General features: G+C 33.4%; 1 protein-coding gene across 26 annotated transcripts in view; it reads left to right on the top strand.

Annotated features, from left to right (window-relative positions):
• LOC125682998 (cytosolic carboxypeptidase 2-like) overlaps positions 1-23,285 on the top strand; it is a 71,609-nt gene extending 48,324 nt beyond the window's left edge. For 9 of the 26 annotated variants that reach the window (XM_056140471.1, XM_056140470.1, XM_056140462.1 and 6 more), the window contains 20 exons: positions 152-220; positions 477-497; positions 1,919-2,038; positions 2,280-2,312; positions 3,016-3,079; positions 5,889-6,026; positions 6,906-7,013; positions 8,643-8,678; positions 9,383-9,448; positions 11,353-11,501; positions 12,270-12,389; positions 13,212-13,275; positions 14,557-14,721; positions 14,958-15,020; positions 17,825-18,023; positions 18,402-18,480; positions 19,164-19,832; positions 20,093-20,143; positions 20,933-21,014; positions 22,197-23,285. In XM_056140471.1, the coding sequence (XP_055996446.1) occupies positions 152-220; positions 477-497; positions 1,919-2,038; positions 2,280-2,312; positions 3,016-3,079; positions 5,889-6,026; positions 6,906-7,013; positions 8,643-8,678; positions 9,383-9,448; positions 11,353-11,501; positions 12,270-12,389; positions 13,212-13,275; positions 14,557-14,721; positions 14,958-15,020; positions 17,825-18,023; positions 18,402-18,480; positions 19,164-19,832; positions 20,093-20,143; positions 20,933-21,014; positions 22,197-22,333 (2,433 nt within the window). In that variant the 3' untranslated portion in view covers positions 22,334-23,285. Of the gene's footprint in view, positions 1-151; positions 221-476; positions 498-1,534; positions 1,577-1,918; positions 2,039-2,279; positions 2,313-3,015; positions 3,080-3,655; positions 3,689-5,888; positions 6,027-6,905; positions 7,014-8,642; positions 8,679-9,382; positions 9,449-11,352; positions 11,502-12,269; positions 12,390-13,211; positions 13,276-14,556; positions 14,722-14,957; positions 15,021-17,824; positions 18,024-18,401; positions 18,481-19,163; positions 19,833-20,092; positions 20,144-20,932; positions 21,015-22,196 lie in introns of all 26 variants that reach the window. The other 17 variants (XM_056140482.1, XM_056140479.1, XM_056140461.1 and 14 more) reach the window with 16 other exon arrangements.
• The last annotated feature ends 1,764 nt before the right edge of the window (positions 23,286-25,049 follow it).

Below are 25,049 nucleotides of genomic sequence, written 5' to 3'. Positions count from 1 at the left end.
TATTCACACTGTTCGTGTATATTTGGGGCGGCTTGATATAAAATTACTGGTAAGGTAATGTTAGGAATTATTTTTTTATATTTGTTTCAATAGTATTATATTTTTAGTTGTATGATTTACGTCGTATTATGCTTCATCATTCTATTTTTAGGATCCACATACCTGCGAGAAGAAGCCCATGTTGACAGGGCATCAACAATCACATGCAAAGCAGGAAAAGGTATCAAGTTTGAAAGCCAACTTTAGAATCTAATAATTTAAAATCTTTACTTTTAAATTTGTCCTTTATGAATGTGGAAAACTTTGCTGACCATTGAAATTGCAAAAGGGAATCACAAAAACTTACAGATTATAAGAAAAATTTAATTCTAAAGTTTCACACCCAAACCTTTGCATTTGTATATTTTTCATGGAGTTTTGTTTATTCAGTATGCAATATATAGAGGAGAGTTAAAAAATTAAAAATGCAATTACAGTATTCATTAAAATTTGAACAGGTAAGATAGGTGAAGGTTTTTTTAAGGAACCTAGTATTCCACATTTGCATTGTTGTATGGTCTGCCATAGTTATGTCCCTTTGAATATATTCCAAACAACTTAGTTACCTTTTACAAACAAACCAAATAATCTGCATGCTAGGTACAATCACTATAGTTCAGATATTCTTCTTTTACTTCTTAGTTTAAAGAATTATGTTTAATTCATTTTAACTTTTACTTAAACTTTTGTTTTGACTAGACACTTCATAGGGGGTGGTAGAGGTGTGCATACGTGTTGGGTGAAGGGCATGTGGTTTTTTAGACAACCCAGTATTTTGTCAGTGAGAGCACTGATTGTGTTTCCCACCAGGTGTAAAGGCTGCTGTAATTGTAAAAAAAAACAACAGGAAAAGCATACTGATAATTCTTCTCTTACAGAAACCAACAGATAATGTAAGATTTTTGAAAGTGATGTCATGATCTCATAGCTCTATCTATTTAGAGCCAGGACTCGAGGCTGTTGAGCTAGTGGTTTTGTATTTGGAGTCCATTTCTAAAATATGTTCATTGAGAGAAAAAAATTTCTGTTTCACACATGTAGCAGCTTGTATTTTTTCAGCTATATTATGGAGTTGCCCCCCTTGAACTGCCACGGATTGGTCCTCCGTGGAAGTAACTAGGTAACCAGCGTCAACAGTCAGAGCTTGAACTAGAATATCATACCTAGCTGGCTACAAAAAGCTATAATGTTGTTCATAGACAGTGCTCCATCATATTATAGGAACTCACAAATGTTGCTTCATTCAAAAATACAGGAAGAGAGATGTTCAAATATGTATGATATTGCATTTTTGAGTGCGTAAAGTTCAGGAAGCCAAGTATATTTCAAAAATGTGATATTGAAGCAGCATATTTTGTTTTAATTGTTTTTCTTGCATATTGTGTTTTCATTATTATTTTGAATTTTAAAATTTTCATTTTTGAGTTTTGCACTGTTTATTTTTTTTTCAATTCCACATTACAATATCTTTAGTTCAGATTTTTGACAATTCCAGCATTCAAAGAAAAAATCTAGGAAAAGGATGAAAGGGTTTGAGGTAGACTGGCAAACCTAAACTCTAATACTTAAAAGAAAATAACCTGCTTCCCATATACCTGTAAACCCAAGAAAAGAAAAATATAACAAAACATGCATAAACGTTCACTATACTTATTGCATGTACTACGTATATATATTTATGGATTCCATAAAATAACTAGTCTTTTTTCAGGATATGATCCCCAAGATCTGAGCATATTTCTGGTATGTCTGGGGAAATAGACGAAAACTTATACTTTAGAAATATGTTCAGCAAAGTTACCCCCAAACAGGAAATTGAAATTCAATATAAAAAGCCTGAACTAAACCATTTTAAAATTAGCGCTTATGATATTAACAGCTGACTTCACCTCCCGCTGGTATGAAGTATACATTAGCTGTAAAGAGACCCAAATCTAGCGAGGAACATTCAACTCAACCCATAATTAATGACGAGAAATCGGAACAGCGTGCACGAAGGGTAATGTAGACACCTCCTCGTGGAGTCCTAATCGTCCTCTGTTTTATTTCTTTTATTGTATTCCTCTTAATATAACAGCACGATATTTACATATTGATCAGCATAGAAAACAGTCATTCTATCTGCTTCCATTTACTGTTCTAAGTTTAGGAGAATGTATATAGAGTAAATTTGCACTTGTACACTGTTTATCCTGTCTATAGTATTAATAATTTCACAAACTTAATTCATTTTACATTAGGCCTACACAACACTTTTCAATCCTCAAGACCACGTAAATATATCTGCAGTCAAATATCATAATTGCCTCTATAACTAAACAAATGTTGATCACAAGTCATTTATAGTAAATGTAAAAGGTTGTCGAAATACAATGTATATAGTTTTGCTTATTTTGATATCACTATTAGAGTTCAATTCCTCTTGTATGTTATCTTTCTAACACAATAACATACACACCCCCACCCCCACACCCCAAAAAAAGATTAGGTTTGAAAATCACACATGATCAACATTTGTTTGAGTTCGAGGGAGCCATTTATCTCTTAACTTACAGCAGCCTGTGATCTATTTAGTGTGTGATTGTTAACAAATATATCAATTGTAAGTACATTGTGTATATGCTGAAAATAGTGGATCTAATTTGAATCTTTAAAAGCAAAACATGAAATGCTTTACATAACGATTGAAGAAACAGAGGTGATGGAAAGTTTTAACATTGGTAATGGAAACACTTTTTAAAGTTTGATTTGATAATTTATGTGCATCTTTTGGAAATAACATCATTAATTGAAGAAAATTCTGTTTTATTGCAGGTTTCTGTTTTAAAATTACCCCATCAATTTGTTTTCTTTTGAAATCTGTCATTGGAAATCTGTTTCATTGATAACTGTTTTAAGTCCTTTAGACTCTGATAGATAAATGACATTTTATGCTGGGGTTAGTTAATAATTTGTGAGTGCTGGATTCCTTTACAGAGTGATTACCTGGAAGCTTTGACAAACGCTTATCTCAGAAATGGACTGCTGGTTCAGGAACAAGGTAGGCAGATATTACAAATCAAAAACGAAAAAGAAAACACAACAAATGCTTCTCTTGGCAGAATCAAGATTTTTCATCTTGATCAGTATAGCTACATTGCATTGCTTCAAATGCATGTTTTCTGAGACCAAAGGAGAGTGATTGCTCAAACCATAATACACAGGAACTGTATGCAAAACATGTACATTAGAGGCATGATTTATAAGGCTATTGAAGGAGAGATAGATTTAGTCTCTGTTAGATTTTCTTACTATTCATCATGAAGAATGCGTATTGCTATGTATTTAAGACTATGCCAGTTGTACTATATGTGTACTCAGATTGGCGTCCTCAAAAATTCAACGTAGAAATAATTCAGCAGAACCATGAGTAAGCACTATCCATGTTAATTTAAATTATAGAGATTCATATTTTGGTGCTGAAAATAAGTTAGCATTTTGGATCCTGTCAATAGAAGTACACATACAGCCATGAGGAGAAAACAATGACACAGTCAATATGAGTATGTTTTGGACAGGTTCAGGTTAATAAAAGAAATTATTACGCTAACATTCCATGCTGACATTTTCCTTATAGGGAACAAATCAAACAAACTGTATCCAAAGAAAGGTACTGATAGACAAACTGGGAACTAGAGTAGTTGTTTGAATTGTTTGGAAAACAATATATATCTGGGTTTGAGGTGAATTCTTTATACATGTACATTTGGGAAGGGATTTTCCAAACTAGGAATGGAGAGAATTTTGTAGTTTGAATTGGGAACTGTGTTCAGTTTAAAGTCCTAGAAATTATAGATCATTCTACAGTATAAGTTAATGCATTTTGATCCTTTGGAAACAAAGCTTCTAAATCCATTCCTAGCTGTATCATGTATTTTCAACAGATATTCATAACCAGTAGAACCTCATACAGTCCAAATGATAAAACAGAATGCAATGATATATATATATCTATAGTAACAAACATCTTGTGCACAGTCAGAAAGGTTTTGGGGGATCACAATGTCAATATTTACGGACATACTTCAATTAGAAGAATTTGTGACTGGATTGCAAACCCATTTTTTTTTCTGTGTGAATCTGTGTCGTGAATTGGCATTTGGCTTAGTTTTTCTGAAAGTGTTTGACCTTAAGTTTTCAAACTTCATCCATAAACAGGCCACAGGCCTTATTGAGACCTACAAATTGTATCCTTCATGTATTTTACCTTGGCCTTTGATCTTAAAGCAAGAAAGTAAGGTTTAAGTTTCTGTTTTCAATATTAGTCCACAGATAGAACCCATCGAAAGTTTTAGACTTCCTTGACACACCTTCCCCTATGACCTTGACCTTTGAATACAGATGTCTAAGAACTGCAAACGATAGTATTGTTTCACCGCCTACCTTCTGGTCAATTTTTAAAAGTTATCATTTTTAAATGATTTTTTATGTCAATATAGATATATATATGAATTTTCATAAAAGTTGATTTATTTGACAAAACAAAGAGAGATAATTATAATTATAGCTTGAGTTAAAATCAAGAATTTCACTATAGCAATCAATGGAAAAACAAAAAATATTTTTAAAACATCTCTCCCTCCATGAAACATTTAGCAAATTCATACTAAAACTTTTGTTATTTCATGGGGGATAACATAATGTTTACAGACCAAAACACAGCAAAAATGTTCACTCTGTGATAACTGCAAATGAGGTTAAAGTGTGAGAAATTAAGATTAACCATTTTTATTCATAATGTAAAGTAATTTGAAAAATCAAATGGCTATTTATTGATATCAATAAGCATTTTGAAATATATGATGTTTTAAAGCTGGGTTTCAAGAAACATATTTTTCTACCCCCTAATCAAAAGGAGTTGAAATTAAGAGCAATTAAGTACGTTGTAATTAACACTGGTATTAAAGTTAATAATCAATTACTAATGGATTCTACTTTGCATTTTAAAAAATATCATTAGCAAAATTGCAAAGATTTTAAAATATACGAGTTGAAAATGTAGAGGGGAATCCAGAGTTAGTGTGCATAGTTCTTTAAGATATTGATATGCGGTTTTTAGTTTTAGTGTACAGAAAGTCTTCATTGAGATATAAGCTTATGTCGTACATGCATGGTATACAATAAAAAAGACACTTTTAAAATGCTCCTAAAAGTCCCTGGAACTATCTTCAGTTATGACACATACTTGGACAAGCTAAATTGTACAGATCAACTTTTTCATGATAAGCTGGTTTGCAATCCAGTTTTCATCAAACTTATTGTCATAACAATATGATATTCAAATGTATAATATGCAACAACAGTCTTTTTCATGTAAATCTGTAGGTGTACATTGTATGATGATTAATGAAGGAGGAGGGGGGCAATATTATAGATATTACCCTTGCTTATAGTGCCCTTTTATCTTTGTGACTGTGTCCTTTGTGTATCAGGAATCTGTTAGAGTCACACTAGTGGTGTTTCCAGAACGTGAAAGATTCACTCTGATCTATGCACAATCTTCCGAGATTCCATCTTTGATCCACTCAGTTTCTGCACAATGATTCTGACAGTGAATTTTAGCATTTTTATTCTAAATGGAAAATTCATGATCGAATATTTGAATAAATCTGAAAAATGAGAAATATGTTAGTTACACAGAGAATAGTCCTTATAATGGACAGTGAGGTGTTCTGGTCACACGACTAATACAATATACTCTGGTGACTTAGATTTCTCTGTGGTGAGTGGAGGTGCCACACTATGGCTGACTTTGATTTGTGTAATCACGCTGCATGTTATTGTCTTTTTCTGCCTTTTTTCTCCTTCAGCAGCTCCACATTTCCGTTACTCAGGGAACAAGGTGTCTCCGACAATCCCCTTTAATCTGGATGGATTGTGCCCTCACCATGAGCAGACATTTGCTGCTCAGTATATGGCACAGCAATTACAAAACATGAACAGTGGAGGTAATCAGGAACAGAGTTATCCCCCTTTCTAACCTCAATCTGTTGTGTCTGAGTGAGTTAACTCCCCTTGTACTTCTGCTGCTTTTCTTAGCTATCTCATTTATTTCAGTGCCTTGTGCACAGTAGTGAATGCAGTGTTTGAAAAATTTGCTTTTAGTGTGTGACTGCATGTTATTGAATATTATGTTTATGTTGAAATGTTTTAAATGCTTTGTTTCAGCATTTATCAATAAAGAAATAAGGAATATCCAAGTATTTAAAAGTGTTAATGAATTGATTCATTCAAATGATTATAGATGTAAAAGTAAAGTAACTATATTTGAATATATGTTTTTATTATTAGCGGTATTTGAGCAAGGTCCAGTAAAATCGAACAGGAAGTGTAAGTTCCAGGCCAGCTGGACTTAGAAACGTATATAGAGTAGCTATAGTATTCAACATGAACAGATTAAATGAAACTGTTATTATTCAAAATCTTGATTGCATATTTACCTTTTCATATATGGTCATTAATATTTATTGCTTTTAATGGAAAAACCAAAACCAGTTTATCATTAACACGTTTTGCTCTGTTTTGCAGATTTCTTTTTCCTTTGTACTAATATACATTCTGCTGCTCATAACCTAATCCTGCCAAACTTTCCACTGCTTGTTTGAAAACTGTTTCGACTATATCCGCCATTTGCTAAATTTCCAAATTCGACATCTCCTACAACTGATAGTTACAACACTCATTTTTACAACTGCTTTGTGGGAAATTTTAGACACAGAAGAAAAATACAAAATGATGGAGTTTATGGGCAGCAGGTTTTTCATTTTATGATTTGTGATATTTTTGGAGACCAATGTTGATGTTGTTTTGTCAATTATTGATGATAGATCCAGATTGGTTACTGCATGGGATTAGAGGACGACCCAAAATTCTCAAACCATTCCGTCAAAAAAATCAGGATGAGATTATTGCAAAACTGTTAGGGATGCCTGCAGGTAGCTTATTCCCATACATCTCACAGGTGGCAGAGAAGAGATTTTCTTATGATCAGTTCTCTTTCATTGAAATAACACGGAAAATATACATGTCTACACCAAATTTGTTAAGACCTGTCTTATGGCTATTTCTGTTCAGAAAATGCTTACAAGAAAAAACAGTGATGGTGCCATACTGTAGATTCCTTATGTTACGCGAGTACTTATTATTGCAAAATGACTTATGGACGTCAAATCGCGAGAAAATAAATTCGCGAGTGCTCTGTTGATCAAGTGTTTTTGGATGCATCTTAGCAATTTAAAAATAAAAGCGAGAAATATTTTTTTCGTGAGTGATGTTTCTTGCGAAATTATGCGATAATAAAATTCCTCTCGTATATTTAGGAATTTACAGTATTTCATTTGAGAGGGAATCTGATTTGCACTTGTGAAGGATGTAGGATTTGCATGGGCTTCTAGTCATTCCAAGACCGTAACCTTATCAAACAGCTTATTTATCTACCAAATCTGGCCCACCCACCTACTTTCACAAAGCTTGTGTTTTTGTTGTCTTGCACTTTTGTTGATTGTACTAGTTGGAATGATGTTTTATACATTTTAAAGAGCTTGAATTTTGTGGGGTAACAATTAGAAAACTGCAGCAGTTGATAGTTAATGACACTGATAGTAAAACCACACACCACTGTAGAGAATGCTATAGCATGACTTTTGATTGTACAATGTTTTAGTTGTGCCAGAGGTGTGCCTTGCACACACTCCACAGCTGGGGACAACAGACAGCATTGTGACCCCCATGGCTTATTCGGGGCCGTTTGATGCCCTTGTGACCCCCCAGACACTGCTTAGGGGTGGTCAGCACGCTGGAGGTAGTATCACTGGGTTGTAGTGGACATTGACATCAGCTACAATGGGCACACTAATGTCACCAGGTCTCAAATTGGAAAGCAGTACTAAACAAACACTAGATTGCACTTGGTGATGTGTTTGTGGAGACACAATATGCACGATGCAAGGTTAAGTCTGAATAATCGTATCATATCTTGAGTAACAATTTTTAACAATTGTAGTCACCAATTTGAGACTTTAGATATGGGCCAGTTTGGGAATAATATGGATGATAACAATTTTATGAAATGGCTGTCCTTTGACTTCTGACACGTACTTGTAGAGTTAGTGTTTGTAAGATTGTGTCTGTTGCCAGAAATAGATTTGCACCATTTTATTGATGAGTTTGGTACCTGTAAGTTAATATTTGAAGAATAAATTGTTTTGATTTTGTTAATTTCAATGTGAGTATTGGAATTAAAACTATTAAAGGCATTACAAGTGCTTAATTGATTGAAGTAGAAAAATAGAAAAAGAGTTTTTTGAATAACATGATTTCATGATGGTAAACAAGCTTACATATTGAAGTATTCTTATCAGTTTAATAAATCTGATACACTTCCATTGAACATTTTATATGAAATGTAATTTGTATGAACAGTCGTTATTATGTGGAGTTATTTTAATGAAGAACAGACACTGTAGTACGTATACATTTGTATTAGGGATCAGGCTAATGCGATGATTTCAATGTCTTTGTATGAAGAGGTTTTGTCTTACAACATTTATATATGTAAATATCAGCAGTGTGTCCACCTATCAGACCGTTGCCCATCCCAGGTGAGAGAAGGGTGTGGAGTAGTTTGGATGTAGTCTACTGTAGAATGAAGGGGAGATCACTCTGTCAGGCGAGGGTGTTGGTCGTAGGGTGTCAATGGTGGTTAGATACTGTGGGATAAGTGCTCTTCATGGACTTGCAACCATTTCGGGGCCAGCTTTCCAAATTAGAATTCCTGTAGATTTCATACATACAATTTTTTTGTTAAGAATATAATATTTAACTGTTACTGAAAATTCACCTACAAAATAGTATTGTTTTGTCTTCCTTGTAATAAAAATCAAATGTGTAAATTGGAATGGAAGTCGTTATTCTTTAATGCATCTTATCCTATTCTCAAGACAATTTTTCTAAAACTTATGATGGAAATCTAACCTAAATGTTTTCATCTTATTTGTAAATCATTTCAAGCCTAAATACCCTGTCTATCTCTCTTTTCTTCAAGCATCTTCATCTTAATCATTGTTTTCCCTATGTAGTTTTTCCTTGGTGATTGGTATTGATATTTGTCATGCAAATGATTCTTTAAATTTATTTCTTGGATTCTTTGAATTTTTCTGCTTTTTGTAGATTTTGTTTTCAAGAATTTGTTCTTGTTTAGAATTTGAATATCTTTTTTTGTTTTACCTTCCTTCTTTTACAAATGAAATTGAATTTTTTAAATTGTTTTTACTGAATCTAATAAGGAGAAGACTTGCTTGTTTAGTTGTAGGAAATACCTTTGTAAAAGTTTGGAAAGACAGGATACATAAATCTAGGAGAAGCAATTTCCGTAAGACCCTGTAGTTTCCTCCGTAGTTTCTATTTATAGACTAGTTCCTTCATTGTTCATCACTTAGTTCTATATGTAGTTTATGTAGTTTCAAGTACATGTAGTACATTTGTCAAAGAAAGAAAATACATTATAAAGATTAAAAAATGATGGGACAATATTTTCTCATTTTTGTGGTCAGTATTGTAAGATCTTTTAAATTCAGATAATGGTACGTAACATATATAGAATAGATTTATTGAAACCAATATGAGCCTTTGGGGAAATACAAATAAAGAGCAACATACAAAAGAAGAAGGTCAAAATTGATAGCAGTAACATGTCGACATAGAAAAAGAAACTGACTACAGAAGGTTACAGCAGTTGGGGATTATCTGTAAATGCTTATAAGACATATGTACATGTGATATATATATACAAAAAATCACCTGTACCGTGTACACTTGTACTTGAGAATTGACATTATTATTATTAACATATTATTGGTACATGTTGTATTTACTTGGCATTGTTCTCATAATACATGTATCATACAAAAATGTGTAAGTTTTTTTGTTTTTTAAATTATTTCTTTAATTGATGCATAGTATATCCACACCTTTTTTGGTACATGTATTAGATTTAGTATTCACATTGTAAACACACTCTTTGTACTTTTAAAGAGAATATCACCTAATTATGTACAGTGACTTGTCTTTCAGGTGGGTGCCATATTACAATGCACTGTTGTAAACTTTTTAACATTTTCAACTTCTTGGAATTACTTTACCGGGTTGAACCAAATTTGGTATGAAGCATTAATTGGGAGGAAGGGGAAGTCCGAAGAAACAAAACTTGTGAATTTCATTGAAGCTATAGAAGCAAAACCTTCAAAGATAAAAAGTTAAAAGATTGTCAGTGCCCTATTTTTATATTTATTTTATTTATTTATTTATTTATATACATGTATTTATTTATTTATTTTTATTTTTTGAGATTCTACAACATTAAAAGTACTTTCATTGTTCAATTCTCAGTTTCTTTACTCAGCTGCCCAATCAATATGATACAATTACATATATTGACATTTTGGAGGTCAGAACCTTTTGTATTTATGATATGTTATATAATCTTTCATATTGATATTTTGAAGAAAGGCTACATTTCCTTTAAATTTATTTGCACTAGACCTTTTTTTGATTCCTTGTGTATAACTTTAAAGCAAAAATTTGAAAACTTATATTGCTTTCAATCAAGTATATAATGTGTAAAAATTACAGAGTGAAACACTTTTGGCATGTCACTGTACATTACAGCATTATAGAATTATTTTCAAAAAGGAGTATGTTTACAGATACTTATACAGCATGGCTTCTGTTTCAGCTATCGTACATTATCTGTTGTGTAGTAAACATTCTGTAATTCAAATTCAGGATTCCATGTCATGTTTCAATTCAAACTGTGTAGACTTTCAATCCGATGGCACTGTAGTTGCCTTTAAAGACAGATAAATATAAGGATTGTGCTAAAGATGTGATGTATTTTTGCAATTTCGTGTCTTTTTTCTTACATTTATTTTTAAGGACACAACCTTGCTTTTAACATCAAATATGCATTTGATAATCTTTTTCTTAATCACACTTGAACAGTAAACATTGTTCATGTGGACTTAACATGGCTGACACGCAGATTTATTACCTGGATTTTACAGTACATATTAATAGATATTGCACTGCAAGGATCTGTTAGAGATTCTGCAATTGATACTCTCTAATCAACTTAATATAAGTTCTATAATTTTTTATTAGTATTACAATTTTATTTCAAACCATTAGATTCCTTATGTATGAACTAACTCCTTTACGGCAATGTAACTGAAGTTTTTAATATTTCTGTTTAAACTGGACACACCTCACTTTTGACAGCGGATGCCACAATAGACGAGATTGTGCGGTCTCAAATCACCCACCAGGCCAGTATTCCCCTCTCCAGACAGCCTCTCCAGAGACACATCTTAGAAGTGTCTGCGGCACAACAAAGGCAACAGGATGTGCTCCTTCAGGCACGTAAACATGTAAGAGCACCAGCACTGCACTTTTATTTCACTGCTAAGAGTTAATTTCATAATTCAAGAAATGAGGAATTTTTAAAAAAGATAGATAGGTATTTTCTGTACTACTAAGAGTTCGTTTTATTATTCAAGAAATGAGAAATTTAAAAAAAAAAAAAAAAAAGATAGATAGCTATTTTCTGTACTGCTACGAGTTAATTTTATTATTCAAGAAATGAGGAATTTTAAAAAAAAGATAGATAGCTATTTTCTGTACTGCTACGAGTTAATTTTATTATTCTAGAAATGAGGAATTTATCTTGAAGATTTATAACTATTTTCTGTACTGTAGATAGAACTTTTAGATTTAACATACTGCAATAGTATGAAGTTTAGAAATTCAATTGTACCATACCTGGTAGTGAAGTTTCACAATATTTTCTGTTTTGCATTATAATTATCGTTTTGAAAGATGAAATTCAGTAAACATGCAGAAATTTAGAAGTATTACTTTTGAATAAAACTGTTTGCTTTTGATTCTCATGTTAAGAAAATTCTAGTTTTACCACTTGAATGCTTTCACGGTTTGTCTCACTTAATTTGTTGCATAAGACCATTAGTGAAGTTGTATGTAGCATGAGAGGATCAGGAGCAAGTTTGTAAAACTGTATACACACCGACATTACATATACTCAGACAAGACATTTCACAGGGTCCATTGCTAATGGCTGATTTAGCATTCGCATGGCGTTAATTTTTGTGATATTTGAAGCTGACAGTTCCTTGTTGTAGCCTGCCTACCCAGTTTCAGGCAGAATGTGTTACCGCCATAAATTGGCCATCAGCCGAGACCAGATCAACCCCAATCTGGTTCTCATCCAGGACTCCCTCGCACATACATTTCTCCTTCAGGTATAGGATGCATGTCGAAGACCCTAACCGTGTGGTATAATACCAGCTAAAACGTGCTTACCCATTAGATAGACCGACAAAAACCAATGCTAATTATAGCTGCTTATAATGATCTTCAGTAACCTCACTGATTCCTTAATATTGCCAGAAATACTAGTGTAATAGAGATTTTCTAGTCAGCATTTATCAAGTTTTTTATTTTTCTAGCCCTTATATTACTATTCAAAATTGTTAAAATTTTCATAGAGAAAATGGATGTAAAGTGACAATCAGATTTTGCCAGAGACGCTAAGTTAAATGTTAAAATATATGCTTTTGATTAAGATGATTTTCCAACAAATGTTTTTCCTATGGAAGAAATATACAACTTCTGTGTTCTTTGTAGTCCGAGTGATAAAAGTGATCATAAAATTCACATTACACAGCACCAGACCCAAAATCTGTAATTCATGGAGAAATTACTTTCATTTCAGTTTTACATACAGTAAAACATGGTTATATTAAATCTCAAGGACCATCCAAAAAAACCCAGTTCATTATAAACAAACTTCATTATATCCCATTAAATTTTTGTTATTTTCCTCCCATAGGGGAGTAAAGATCCCTCCACAATAAGCTTGAATTCATTGTTAATGTGTTCATTATAAGCATGTTTTACTGTATTTAAAAGTCCGACTGAGTGAACTACAGATTATGGAAAGTGTTTGATGCTTGCAATCTCACACAGTTGCACACTGCACTAAATGTGAAGTGTTTGTCAGTAATTAGCTTTGATCTGATTTTTTTTTTATTACAATATTAATGATGTCGTTGTTCTTACAGGGAGACAAATCAGGTAATGCCATTCGTCAACACCCTAACCCTTTTGATGAACAATATACTCATGGTAAGCTCCCTTACTAACCCCTCCCACCTGTAACCATGGCAATACCCCCACAAAACCAGAGCAATGGGAGCAAAGGTCAAATTTTGTATGAATGTTGTATATGAATATCACAATATCACACCTGTTGAAATGGGTAACACTGGATGGGTTCATTTATTCAACAAATTTTGATATTTTTTAATAAAATTTTATTGTCTCTTTGAAATTAATGAAATTTACGTAAATAGTTATATGTTAAAAATTTAAAAGTAATCTCAAAATAGGTATAAGATATAAGGTACATGTATTTAGTACATGTGAAATATAGTTTGCAATAAATTTTTGTAATTCTTTATCAGGAATTTCAAACTCTAAACAGTTACGACACATTTCAATTCAATTGTGAATTTTGAGAAAGAAATTATGACGCTTCATGGTTAGCTTCTGTAATCTGTTGCCGTGGAATTTTCCTAATATTGTCTGTGTTTATATTTTTGTTGTAACTATTGACAAAGGGACCGTAGAGGTATATAAATAGCAACAGTACCTACGGATGAGATTGTTCTAATGAAGTCAGAGTCATCCGTTACACCTTTAGAGTAAAATTAGTCTCCCGTCGGTTTTATCTTGTAGTTCTTCCTCTTTCCAGAACTCTGATCTTTAGAAAGTCTTGCAGAAATTTTTTTATCAGCTGCTTGTATTTAATTTGTACAATGTAGAAGTTGTAGGTAACTTGTAGGTAACGTGTCATTAAGTCAGCAATTTTAGTAGTGCATGTATACTGCATGTTGATTCACTAATTGTTCCAGGGGATGTTTCTAACATATTTTACAATCATTGCATGATTTACCGTCATTTTTGCTTGAAAAATATCCTTATAAGCTCTTCATTTTAGGAAAGAATATATGCACAATCATATAAAATATATGAATCAAAATATTGCACGATGCTTTATCAGATAATACTAAAATATATACACGCACTGTATATAATACTTGTCACATTTGATAATTTGACAGAAAATAAATATTCTGTCACATCAGTTTTTGGCTTTGGAAAACTAATCAAAGAATTTGAATTGTTTCTTTAAATCTAAATGTTTTTGTGCAGGTGGTTTATAAATGTAAAAACTTAATAAAAAGAATTGCAAATTACTTGTATTAAATTTGTAAGGTCAATGAGATTGTAAAATGATATTCAGTGTAATTCTCATATGGAATAAAATGTGTTACTTTTCAGACTAAATAATTCCGAAATTGTTATTAGATAATGTGATATTGACTTTGAGGTTCCACATTTCAGCAAAAAACAGCAGACCTCGAGCGCACGTGCCAGAAACCTCATTCAGCAGTTACGAGCCAAGTGGCACAAAAAATCAACAGGTGCCTGAGGAAGAACTGCCAGAAGGGGAGGCCATTACTGACACCACTGCCAGAGAGGATACAGGTGTGGAGGAAGAGGAGAATGGTAAGCCATCCTTTAACACTATTCACTTGTCTGGACGTTTTACGACAAGAATATTCTACATGTAATGACTTTTACATTGAGGTATTGGGGAAAATAAAAGGTTCCCTTGGAGTTGTAACTGTAACTACTGTTGCACGTTCAGTATTCTAAATACTTTTTCACCAGTTTCCTCTCTGTTGTACTTATCATTCATACTCGACACTCTGTAACAGATATTGTCTTTCTTTACTATTTAGAACATAGAAAACAGGGTCACAAGCCAAAACATAAAGAGAAAGGAGGCAGGAAAAGCCGAATGGGTAAAAATTCAGTCTTACCTAGTTTGCCGTTACACTGTATAGCTGGTATTTTTCATGGACTGCAAACTTTGTGCCTTTTTTGTTATAAAAAAACTTATTTGCATGCTTGTAATAATGATGCTGTTGTACATTAGATAAGTAAAAAAAAATTAATGGCATAATTTTGCACCCCAGGTTTTTGTATTCCAAAAATGGTCTTGAAAATACTGTGGTATTATTACATTTTGTAGGGACTCAATTTTTGTAGATTTCATTAATTCCTATACATTGGATTTAATTAAGACCTTTACACAAAATACATAATATATATACCGTATAGCAGTTTTTTTCCCCCAGAGTGATAAATTATTTACTTATTTTAACGGTTAGATAGCTTTCCGTCAAAATTTAACTCGCCAAATATGCTCACATTTACAACTTCAGAGAGATAACTCTTCCTTGTCCGCCAAAATTTATTCTGCTAAAATTATTAGCATACCTTTGAGTCGCCAAATTTTAGACCCATGAAAAAAACCTGCTTTATGGTATATATCAATGTAACTGTACAAAAACCATATTGGCAAATTTACATCTAAATGAAACTGTAAAATCTTGTCATTCCATGAAAATTGATTCCCATGAATTTGAATTATATACAATAGTGCCTCTTCGCAAGCCAAGGGTTTCTGAACTGAAATCTACTGTTGTAGGGTAAACTCTTGGCTTGTGAAGGTGACAGTAGTGAAAATAATTCATCATGAAAAGAAAAACAATCATTTGATCATTTTAACTTACTTTTTGAGAGTTGTTAAAATTTTGATAGGTATTACATAAAGAGCAAAATTAAAGGAAAATCCACTGAAAAAGTTGTAGGCCTTCATCTTTAACATGGAGCTAGGTCAAAACTTATGCTTTGATTATTTGAATTGCATTAAACTCAGGTGAATAGAAATAGAAACCAACACTTTAATAAAAGTTTTGGGGACTTGATAAGAAGATGAAATTATTCATTATTATCATACATGTATATAGCACTTTATCTATTAAGACAATTACTCTAAAATTAAAATGCTTTACATGTAAAACAATAAAAACAAACTAAAACAAAGAACAATAAATACATAGAAAACATCTTCGCAAGCCAAGTGTCCGATTCGCTTACTCTAGATGCATAGAAAAGGGCATAGAATAATGCTAAAACTGGGGTGGGTTTTTTTTCTCTGTTTTTTTTTTTTTTTTTTTAACAGTTTATAACAATTTATGGTGACAGAAAGTTTGAAATCATCAGTGATTGGTTGTTTTGGGTTGCTGTTTGATGCTGGTAACTGAAGTTGCTTCATTTTCGAGTGGTACTGATTATATTTATGCAATGCAAGACTTCACACAGTATTTTTTATGTTAGGAAAGTATCATTTTTCATTCAACAGTTGAAGAAACCAATGTTTTGTACCAAATTTCACAAGAGAAGAAGGCGCCGACTTATGTCCCTTCCTGTGTACAGGAATCCGTAAACCCCGTAGACTTAGCACTGGAGAGAAAGTTGTCAGTTGTGATTCCGCAGGAAAACAATGTCCCGTTTCTTACGACGAGGGAGATTAAAAATCCAGGCAGGGAAATTAAAAATCTGGGCAGGCTTATTTTGCGTAGAGGGTCAATACAAGATCGCAGTACTTTCCAGCGTAATTGTTTTCCTCAGTTTAAAGCTGAGTTGAGGAAATCTTTTCAAGACTTCTCTTCTTTTACTGGTATTGACACCATGTTTTGGGTTCCTGCGTTTGCAGCTGACATTACAATATCACTCTAACTGTTTAAGTTCACTGACTCATAGTTTTGTTTTTATTTCAGTTAACAAGCACACGTAGAATTCTTATTTCACATTTTCTGTTTACAGGTTTTGCAGCTCTTAATTTGGTAAAGCTCTGAAGTAAAAATTTGAAGCAATTATGTTTTTTGGGGTGAAAATCTTAGAGACTTTGAAGTAATTTTTTTTTTCAGCTGTGCCCTAAAAAACTTGTTTTGATATATTTGGTACAAATTGACACTAAGTTACTGTAAAAACAATATCCACTACTTAAAATACAGTACTCTTGTTTAAAATCTATGAAATTTGTTCCTTTGTTAGGCCAATTAAAATTAATTGATAGATTATCATCCCCACCCGCCCCAATGTTTTTTTATTTTCGCAAAAATTACGATTTCAAACAAACTTACTTCCCAGAGACATGAGTGAATGATTAAAGTAACAGAATGTTAGTTTTATATCTTCTTCTAAGGATTCTTTGAATGTTAACTTGATTAACACTTTGTATGATGCCTTTTGTCATTTTTTTTCTCTCTCAGGAAATAAGAATTAGAAAATAAATTCCTCCCACCTGGCCCATATTTTTTGTGACCCCGGATGATAATCTACTAATTAAGTTGAATTGGCCTTACCACAGAAGCATTAAGCAACAATGCACTATTGCATTAATAGTGTCTTAATCACTATAATGAGTAATGATTCACTGGGTTCCATCACTATGTCAGCATTGCTTAGCGCAAGTGAAAAATTAAAGTTTAAAATTTTTTAATTTTGTCGAAGATTGAGTAAGGTTTTAGTGCTATACAAACAGAATTTTTAAAATCTGATTTTTATGCTAGACATTTGAATGAATTTATCAGTCTGAACAATGAAATGTGCTTTCACTTTCTAGCAATCTAAAGGAATTTTTTGTGGACAAAGTTTGTACCAGGCCAAGTTACTACCTTGGCGATTAACATAATATTGATTAATTAATACAAGAAGATAACGTATAGTCTAATGATAAGTAAAATTTACTTCATAGGGATGAGAGAATCCGATGATGATCCCGCTCACCAGACGGAAGGTCCAGACTATTTACAGGACCCTCATCAGCACACTGGACCGCGGGTCAAATCGGCCAAAGGTGGCAAAGAAATGGACAGTGTCGTAGAGAGCATCAAGGAGTTGCGGCAGTCTCTGGCTAACAATGCTATACAGCAAAATCTCAGCCCAACAACAGGGTATGTGGTATTTACTTTCGTTTTATTAATCTGTATTTCATCAAGTTATATTGAAATCTATGGATATAGGATATTTGTGATAGAGTTGTATTTCCAAGTTATTGGCTAACAAAATACACAGTATATGGAGTCATTATACTTCATAAAACTGCCTCAATCATTTTATCAACTTACTAGAGTCTGATTTAAAAAAAACAAAGAAGATCCAATCTGATTAAAATCAGCTCCTCGATCTGCTCCCTTTTTTTATATAAGTATTGTCGAGACAATATTTTTAAAATTAAGGAGCAGATTGAGGAGCTGATTTTCATCAGATTTGGAGAAGATAAAAAACAGTTGGTAATGAATTTTATTGAAATTTTGAAATACTTTTTCCAGAGGTTACATAAAGAGGCTTATGAGGGAAACTGGTGAGGAGATTGAGGAATTAACCAATGAAATCCGTCATGACATAGAGGTATGTCAGTACATCGAGTTCGTGCATGATTACTTCTCTGATATAAATCCATATACTGGCATGTCTATGTTGAATGCTTTTGACCTGCTGACTTTAGTAGTGGACTAGTCACTGTGTGTGGAGATGGAGAGTTTTAAAGAAAAACTTGTTTTCAGTTATATATGTACGATGAGGAAATTGTTTTGTTAATTAACTTTATAACTTTTCATTCTACTTTACATCTCTCCTGTGAACATACAATGACTGGTTATTTTTGCTAGTTACAGTATATAACAGCATGTATATAAAGCCATCATTCTTACTATTATATTCCCTTCTGTGTGAAAAATTTGTATGACTGAGCTTTCACATCTGTAATAAAATACAACTTTGAGGATTTTCACATACAATATGAAAATGAAGAACTTTTGGCATGAATTAAAATTGTCATGGTAAAAATAAATTCTGAAAACATCTGAGAATTAACACTAATCCCTTTTCATCATTGGCTGAAGTGTTACTCTTTAAGACTTCCATCACTATTCTTTTGAGATTTATCCTGTAAAAATATATATAGTAAATAGATACTTTTTCTGAAAAATATCTTTTTTTCCCCCAAAACCCCCAACTTCCTCGGATTGAGTGATGTCTCCAGATATCTCACAGTTGACAATCTCTCTATGGCTCTTGGTATTCTGTTACAGCAAGAACATAGAAGGGAGCATGATAAACCGAAAGCAAAAGAAATAACTAAGAAGTTTCAATCTCTTGATGATTACAAAATGAACAATGAAAATAGAAATTACAATAATCCGACTCTGTCCATTGGTAGTAAGAGCAAGACTGTTTTGACCCGAGAACCTCCTGGCAATAATTTTGATGACAAGAGACCATTTAATGCCAGATTCAAATCTAAAAGTGTGACCAGTCATCCGGTCAGTGATAGAACATATGACAGAACTCAGAAATGGAAAGATCCAAGTTTAATGATCTCAGGTGACACAACAGTCAACTACAGCAACACGTACGTCACAAGCTCGCGAAAATCCACATCAGAAACAGTTTACACCGTCCCTGCTAGCACTGCTAATGTAGTTCATGTCAGCAACTCCGGCGCTAACTCTTATAGAAATAGCTACATGCCAATCACAACCACCACTGCCACTCAAACATCGTCCAAGATCGAGAAGTCCTTTCCCAGGGTAGAACTGTACCCTGAGACTGACCATCCAGTTAGATTAGCGGAAGCCAATGGATATGCTATGTATAACTCCAAATCCAAGAGTGCGAAGGATCTACGAGATGGAATAACCAATGTGGTCACTGGTAAAGAGGACAGAAAATCCAGTGACAAATCAGATAGATACTTCGAGGTGTGTCTCCTGCATGTGTGCTTGCCAGTATATTCATTGCTTTTGTTAAGTCACAACAAGCAAATGCATACTTTGTCAGTTCTTCAAAGAAAATTTACTCTCGTCTTATTTCCATTCGTTTTCCTTTTCTTTAGCATGTAAGTATGCATTTGCTTGGTATGATGTCAAGATATTCTCAATTCACTGACATGGAAACACTTGACTGCCGTGATAACAATTAAGAGATTCCTGATTTATACTTGCACTTTGCCATTTCCTAGTTTGAAATTACTGGATTGACCCTCTCTACCAAAACTCATTCTGTTGAGAAGGTAAGAATGGCCCTGCAAGATAACTGTAATTGTTAGTCTGCCGCTGGTGTGTAACAAATGCTACCATTTAAAGTAACCCAGTCATTTTCTAATGAATGATTTTACATTTCCAGAATGTATATTAAACCTTGTGGATAATATTGAATGGCACTTCTTAGACAATATCTATAAAAAAAATTTTTATAATTCTCGTCTTACAAAACCATATTTTATACCAAGTGTTTCCATAATCAGTTGGCAAAGGGGGACCCTTGCTTAACCAGCAGTTTTGTTTTGTTTTGATGTAGTATTTGGACCAGTTGAAAATCAGGGTAATGTGATGCCGATATCTTTAATCTCAAAACATAATATTTCTCAAACTCTGCTAAGGTATATGGTTTTAACAATTTCAATTGGTTTTGTATATAGATAAATTATATTTCTTACCATAGCCCGACACATTTATTACTCTATATAGTCGTATAGATATTGTCTCTACATCTAATTCTTTTTGCATGGGTAGTGTATACTCCTCTAATACTGTGAAATTTTGATTTACTACAGTGTATATATACTACTATTGGTGGGATATTCTGTATCTATTAACACAAAGATCATAAATTTCCTGTCAGCAGTTACTTTACAGAGTCAAAAAAAAAGTGTTTCACAGATTACATATCAAAAGCATATAGCAAGAACATGCTTTCTGTTTGAATGGTTAAGGGTAATGTTTGCTAGGGTTTGGGCTCCTGTAATTATGTAGTGTTCTATACTTCATGGTAACTCTTTGCTTCTAATGACACGTTTTAGCAGCACCAAAATCGAGTGAAATCTGCGAAATCTGGTCGACAATCAGTAGGTAAGCAGAACATCACGCCGACCTCACTAACAGGTATAGTGTGCTCTTCTCACCTCTAACTCTTCTGCTCCAGTGTCATGCTACTAATACTAATATTAGATTTTTATTTACATGTAGAGATTTGTATTCCATTTATTTTCTCGTAATCCTGGAGATGTTTCAGTATTTTAGTCTATGATATTATCATTAGAACATATGTTACAGTCCTATAAGTAGTAATGGTATATAGACTGCATGTTGTTTAATTGATGTAATTTTTATGCATTACACAATCCAATAATTTCACTACCTTCCTCTCCTATTTATAAATCGTAAATATTCAGAGATTATTTGATTTTGTTGTGCTCTCTATCAGTTTTTTATGTCACGCAGGCAAAGTAATGCTTATGATTAATATTTGCTTGACCTGGAATATTTACGCTAACTTGCTCAAATTTATACTTCTTTGATTTATACTGGATTCTTCCGAGTTCTGAGAATTTATTCCGAGATTGTGCATGCATGATGTTTATTTTCGCTTTTGGACATTTCTAAGCAAAATCAGTTAGTTCTTTATTGCTAGTTAACTTAATGTAACAAGTTTGTTTTGATTTTATGAATATTTCTGGTAAAGATTTCAGTAGCTTTGATAAAGGAGTTGTAAAAGAGATCTGGACTTTTGCTGATGTTGATTTTGAGAGAGAGTTCTTGATTAAATCCAGAGAGTGCTTATACATATTCAGAAAGTTCATTTTATCTTGTGGTTTACACAGAGTCAATAGTTCTTCCCAAACTGGTGTTTAAGAGGAAACTGTCGGGTGAGACTTTGTGCTGTGCCAGTGATTAGGTCTATAACATCTGTAGGACCAGAGTTGTTCGTGAAGTGCCAGTTTCGTTATTTGTTTGAGACCAAAGTTTTTAAAATGCAATGTTTCATTGTCTTTGACAATTGTCATTTTAATGATTTTAAAGAGTTTAGATTTATTTTTAGTAGTGAAAATTAGGCTGTTATAAGTTTATAATGCTTCTTTGTTTTTTTTATACACTGTATATTTCATTGCTAATCATCACATTATATTTTCAGTTCATTGATGGTTTAAAATGACATTAAAAGAATCGCCATGTTGAATGTGTCAATTCAGATATCAAATTAATTTTGTCAAATGGTCTATAACTGTTTAAAGTTAACCGAAAGAATGATGTGAGGCCGTAACAAGTCTCGTTTGGTGTTTACAGAGGCTGTGCCGACAAAAATACAACTAATGATTAGCCAGGACCACCAGGAGGATAAGGCTTACGGGGGTCAGTTCCTGCCCCTCTCCCGCACAATCCGGGCACCTTTCTACAGAAACAACAACTCCAAACGGAAATGAGGAGCATGTACACCAAATCATGGACAGACGAACCAAATACTCATTTCACTGGACAGGACCTACAGGAATTTTAATATTTCGTCATTACGCTTTCACCCAATCTCAGTGTTGGCCTGCCCCATTTTATTTCTATACACCACTCCTAGCCAGTGTAGATCTGTGCTGTATGTAGGTTCCTCTGTGCAAGATTTGACAAATCATAAAAAGTGTAGCATAGGAAATGATTTGGTGAACCACACTACACTGTGCCATGATTATTATACAAATTCAGACCTACCTCTAGAAGTATTGCTGATCCATTTCAACCAAGAGCTTGTAGATAAAATATAATGTATATGATGCGTTTGTCAAACTTTGTAAGTGAGATTCATTTCTATTGTGCCAAAATGTTAAGATATATTTATTCAGATTGAGAGTATTAAACATTTAATGGTGTACAGAATTAAGATTAATTACAAACAGTTCCTGTGTCTGACTGGAGGGGACTGCTATATTCTAGATAGATAGGTATATATACAATATATGATGTGTACACCTGCTTAAAGTAGGCTCTATTTATAGTGTGAAATGCATGCACATTGTAGAGGTGTACTTGTGAGTGAATAATTGTATGTTAATTGTCCTAGTTTTTAGCCACATAAGATATGACTATACTTCATAGAACAGGGTTTATTTTCACATGTTATATTTTTTGTTTGCCCGACAAGTTTATTCTACATTATGTGCCAAGTTTTGTCGAGTGCTGACTGTTTAACATTGAAATTTTACACAAAAAGTAAACAAAGTAATTTGCATAACTGACCAAGTCCTAGATACTTGCTATACATGCATTTTGAATGTGCCTTTTTTGTTGCAAACCCGTCCATGTTTCTGTTTTATATGTATGGAATTACATTATAAGATTTACATTATTAAATATAAATGAAGAAATAAAACTATTGATGAAATTCTTCTTCTTTTTTCATTTCTTTTGTTTATCAGTTGGGGGGGGGGGGGGGGGGGGGGGTGTCTTTTTGGCTCAGTTTGTGTTTCTTTGTCTTAGTGTTTCACAGGAATACACAATAAGTAATGTCTGATGTTATTCAATATTTTATTCAATGGCAAGTGGGCACACGTGAGAAGTTGTGGAGAAGATTCAATCTGTGGATCTGAGACCTTGATTAATGATGTGAAGGAGATGGATCTGTCATTTTGTTACAATACTCGTGAATAAAAGAGTGGTTTTGGGGGATACCCTCTGAAAATGTACGGGAGCTAGGAACTAGCTCCATAACCTTAAACTGAGAAAAATAAGATTTTGTAAGCTTCTTAAACTTGGTAAAATCACACAAATAATTTATTAACATTTTCAATCCTATTTAAAATCTAGTCTCCACATGAGTGTTACTGACCTATGAATATCAATATTTCACATTAGATAAGTCCATTATCACATCATGGTCATGAAGCCTGAAGAGCCATGGCAGGGGTTAACAGTCTCGAGATGTGTAAACTAATGACAATAAGTTATGGGAACATCCACTGTAGGATTCCAGGTATATTCAATACCATTTGCACTTCAACTGAACTTTGATCTAGGGGGCATACTAATCATTTTACCTGATAAGGAAGTAGTATTATGTAAATTCTCAGTCTAGGGAAACAACTTTTACAAATGATTTGAACCTGCTGTGAATAGTCGAGAGGTGAGCAATACCAGAAATGGGATATGAGAATCTTCAATAGCAATTAAGCTTCACACATAATATACAATAAGTGTCCTGAGAATCTTCGATAAGTTAGTCAGAAACAAGCTTCTCAAATAATTTAGAAATGTCGTGTCGGGGTTACAAATGTAGCAGTCAGATGGGTTCAATCACTGGTGGCCAGATAGCTCAGTTGGTAGAGCACCTGACTAGAGATTCAGGGGGCCCGGGTTCAAATCCTGGTCTGGGCCATTGCAATTTCTCCCTTCCTGTTACATTTGGTGCCATTGACCACCCCTAGATTTGCAGATAAAAGTCCTGCTAGGGGCAAAAAGAATCTGGGTTGTGTGTCTTCCAGAGCAAAGACAATTTAAAGAGAGAGGAATGTAGTGGTCAGACGGGTTTGATTGTCAGTGGCTTGATAGCTCAGTTGGTAGAGCACCTGACTAGGGCCTGGGTTTGAATCCTGGTCTGGTGCATTGCATTTTCTCCCTTCCTATTACACGAAGAAGGTCAAGGTAAAAATATAGACAGGGTTTCCTTGTTATTTCACAGATGTCTCTGTGTATGAAGTTTGCAGAAGGCCATCTTTGATAATCAAAACATGTAGGGGTCAATTCTTGAAAAGTGAAGTATGTGTGAGGGATGTCATGTGAAGTATTTGTTAGGGATGTCGTGAAGTATGTGTGACAGATGTCATGTGAAGTATATGTGAGAGATGTCATATGAAGTGTGTGTGTGAGATGTCATATGATGTATGTGTGAAATATGTCATGAAGTATATGTGAGAGATGTCATATGAAGTATATGTGTGAGATGTCATGTGAAGTATGTGTGAGAGATATCATGTGAAGTATGTGTGAGAGATGTCATATGAAGTATGTGTGAGAGATGTCATATGAAGTATGTGTGAGAGATGTTATGTGAAGTATGTGTGAGGAATATCATGTGAAGTATGTGAGAGATGTCATGTGATGTATTTGTGAGAGATGTCATATGTAGTATGTGTGAGAGATGTCATGTGAAGTATG

The sequence above is a fragment of the Ostrea edulis genome, chromosome 6, assembly GCF_947568905.1.
Source record: "Ostrea edulis chromosome 6, xbOstEdul1.1, whole genome shotgun sequence".
Lineage (NCBI taxonomy): Eukaryota > Metazoa > Mollusca > Bivalvia > Ostreida > Ostreidae > Ostrea > Ostrea edulis.
This window is presented reverse-complemented; position numbering and strand designations above follow the sequence as displayed.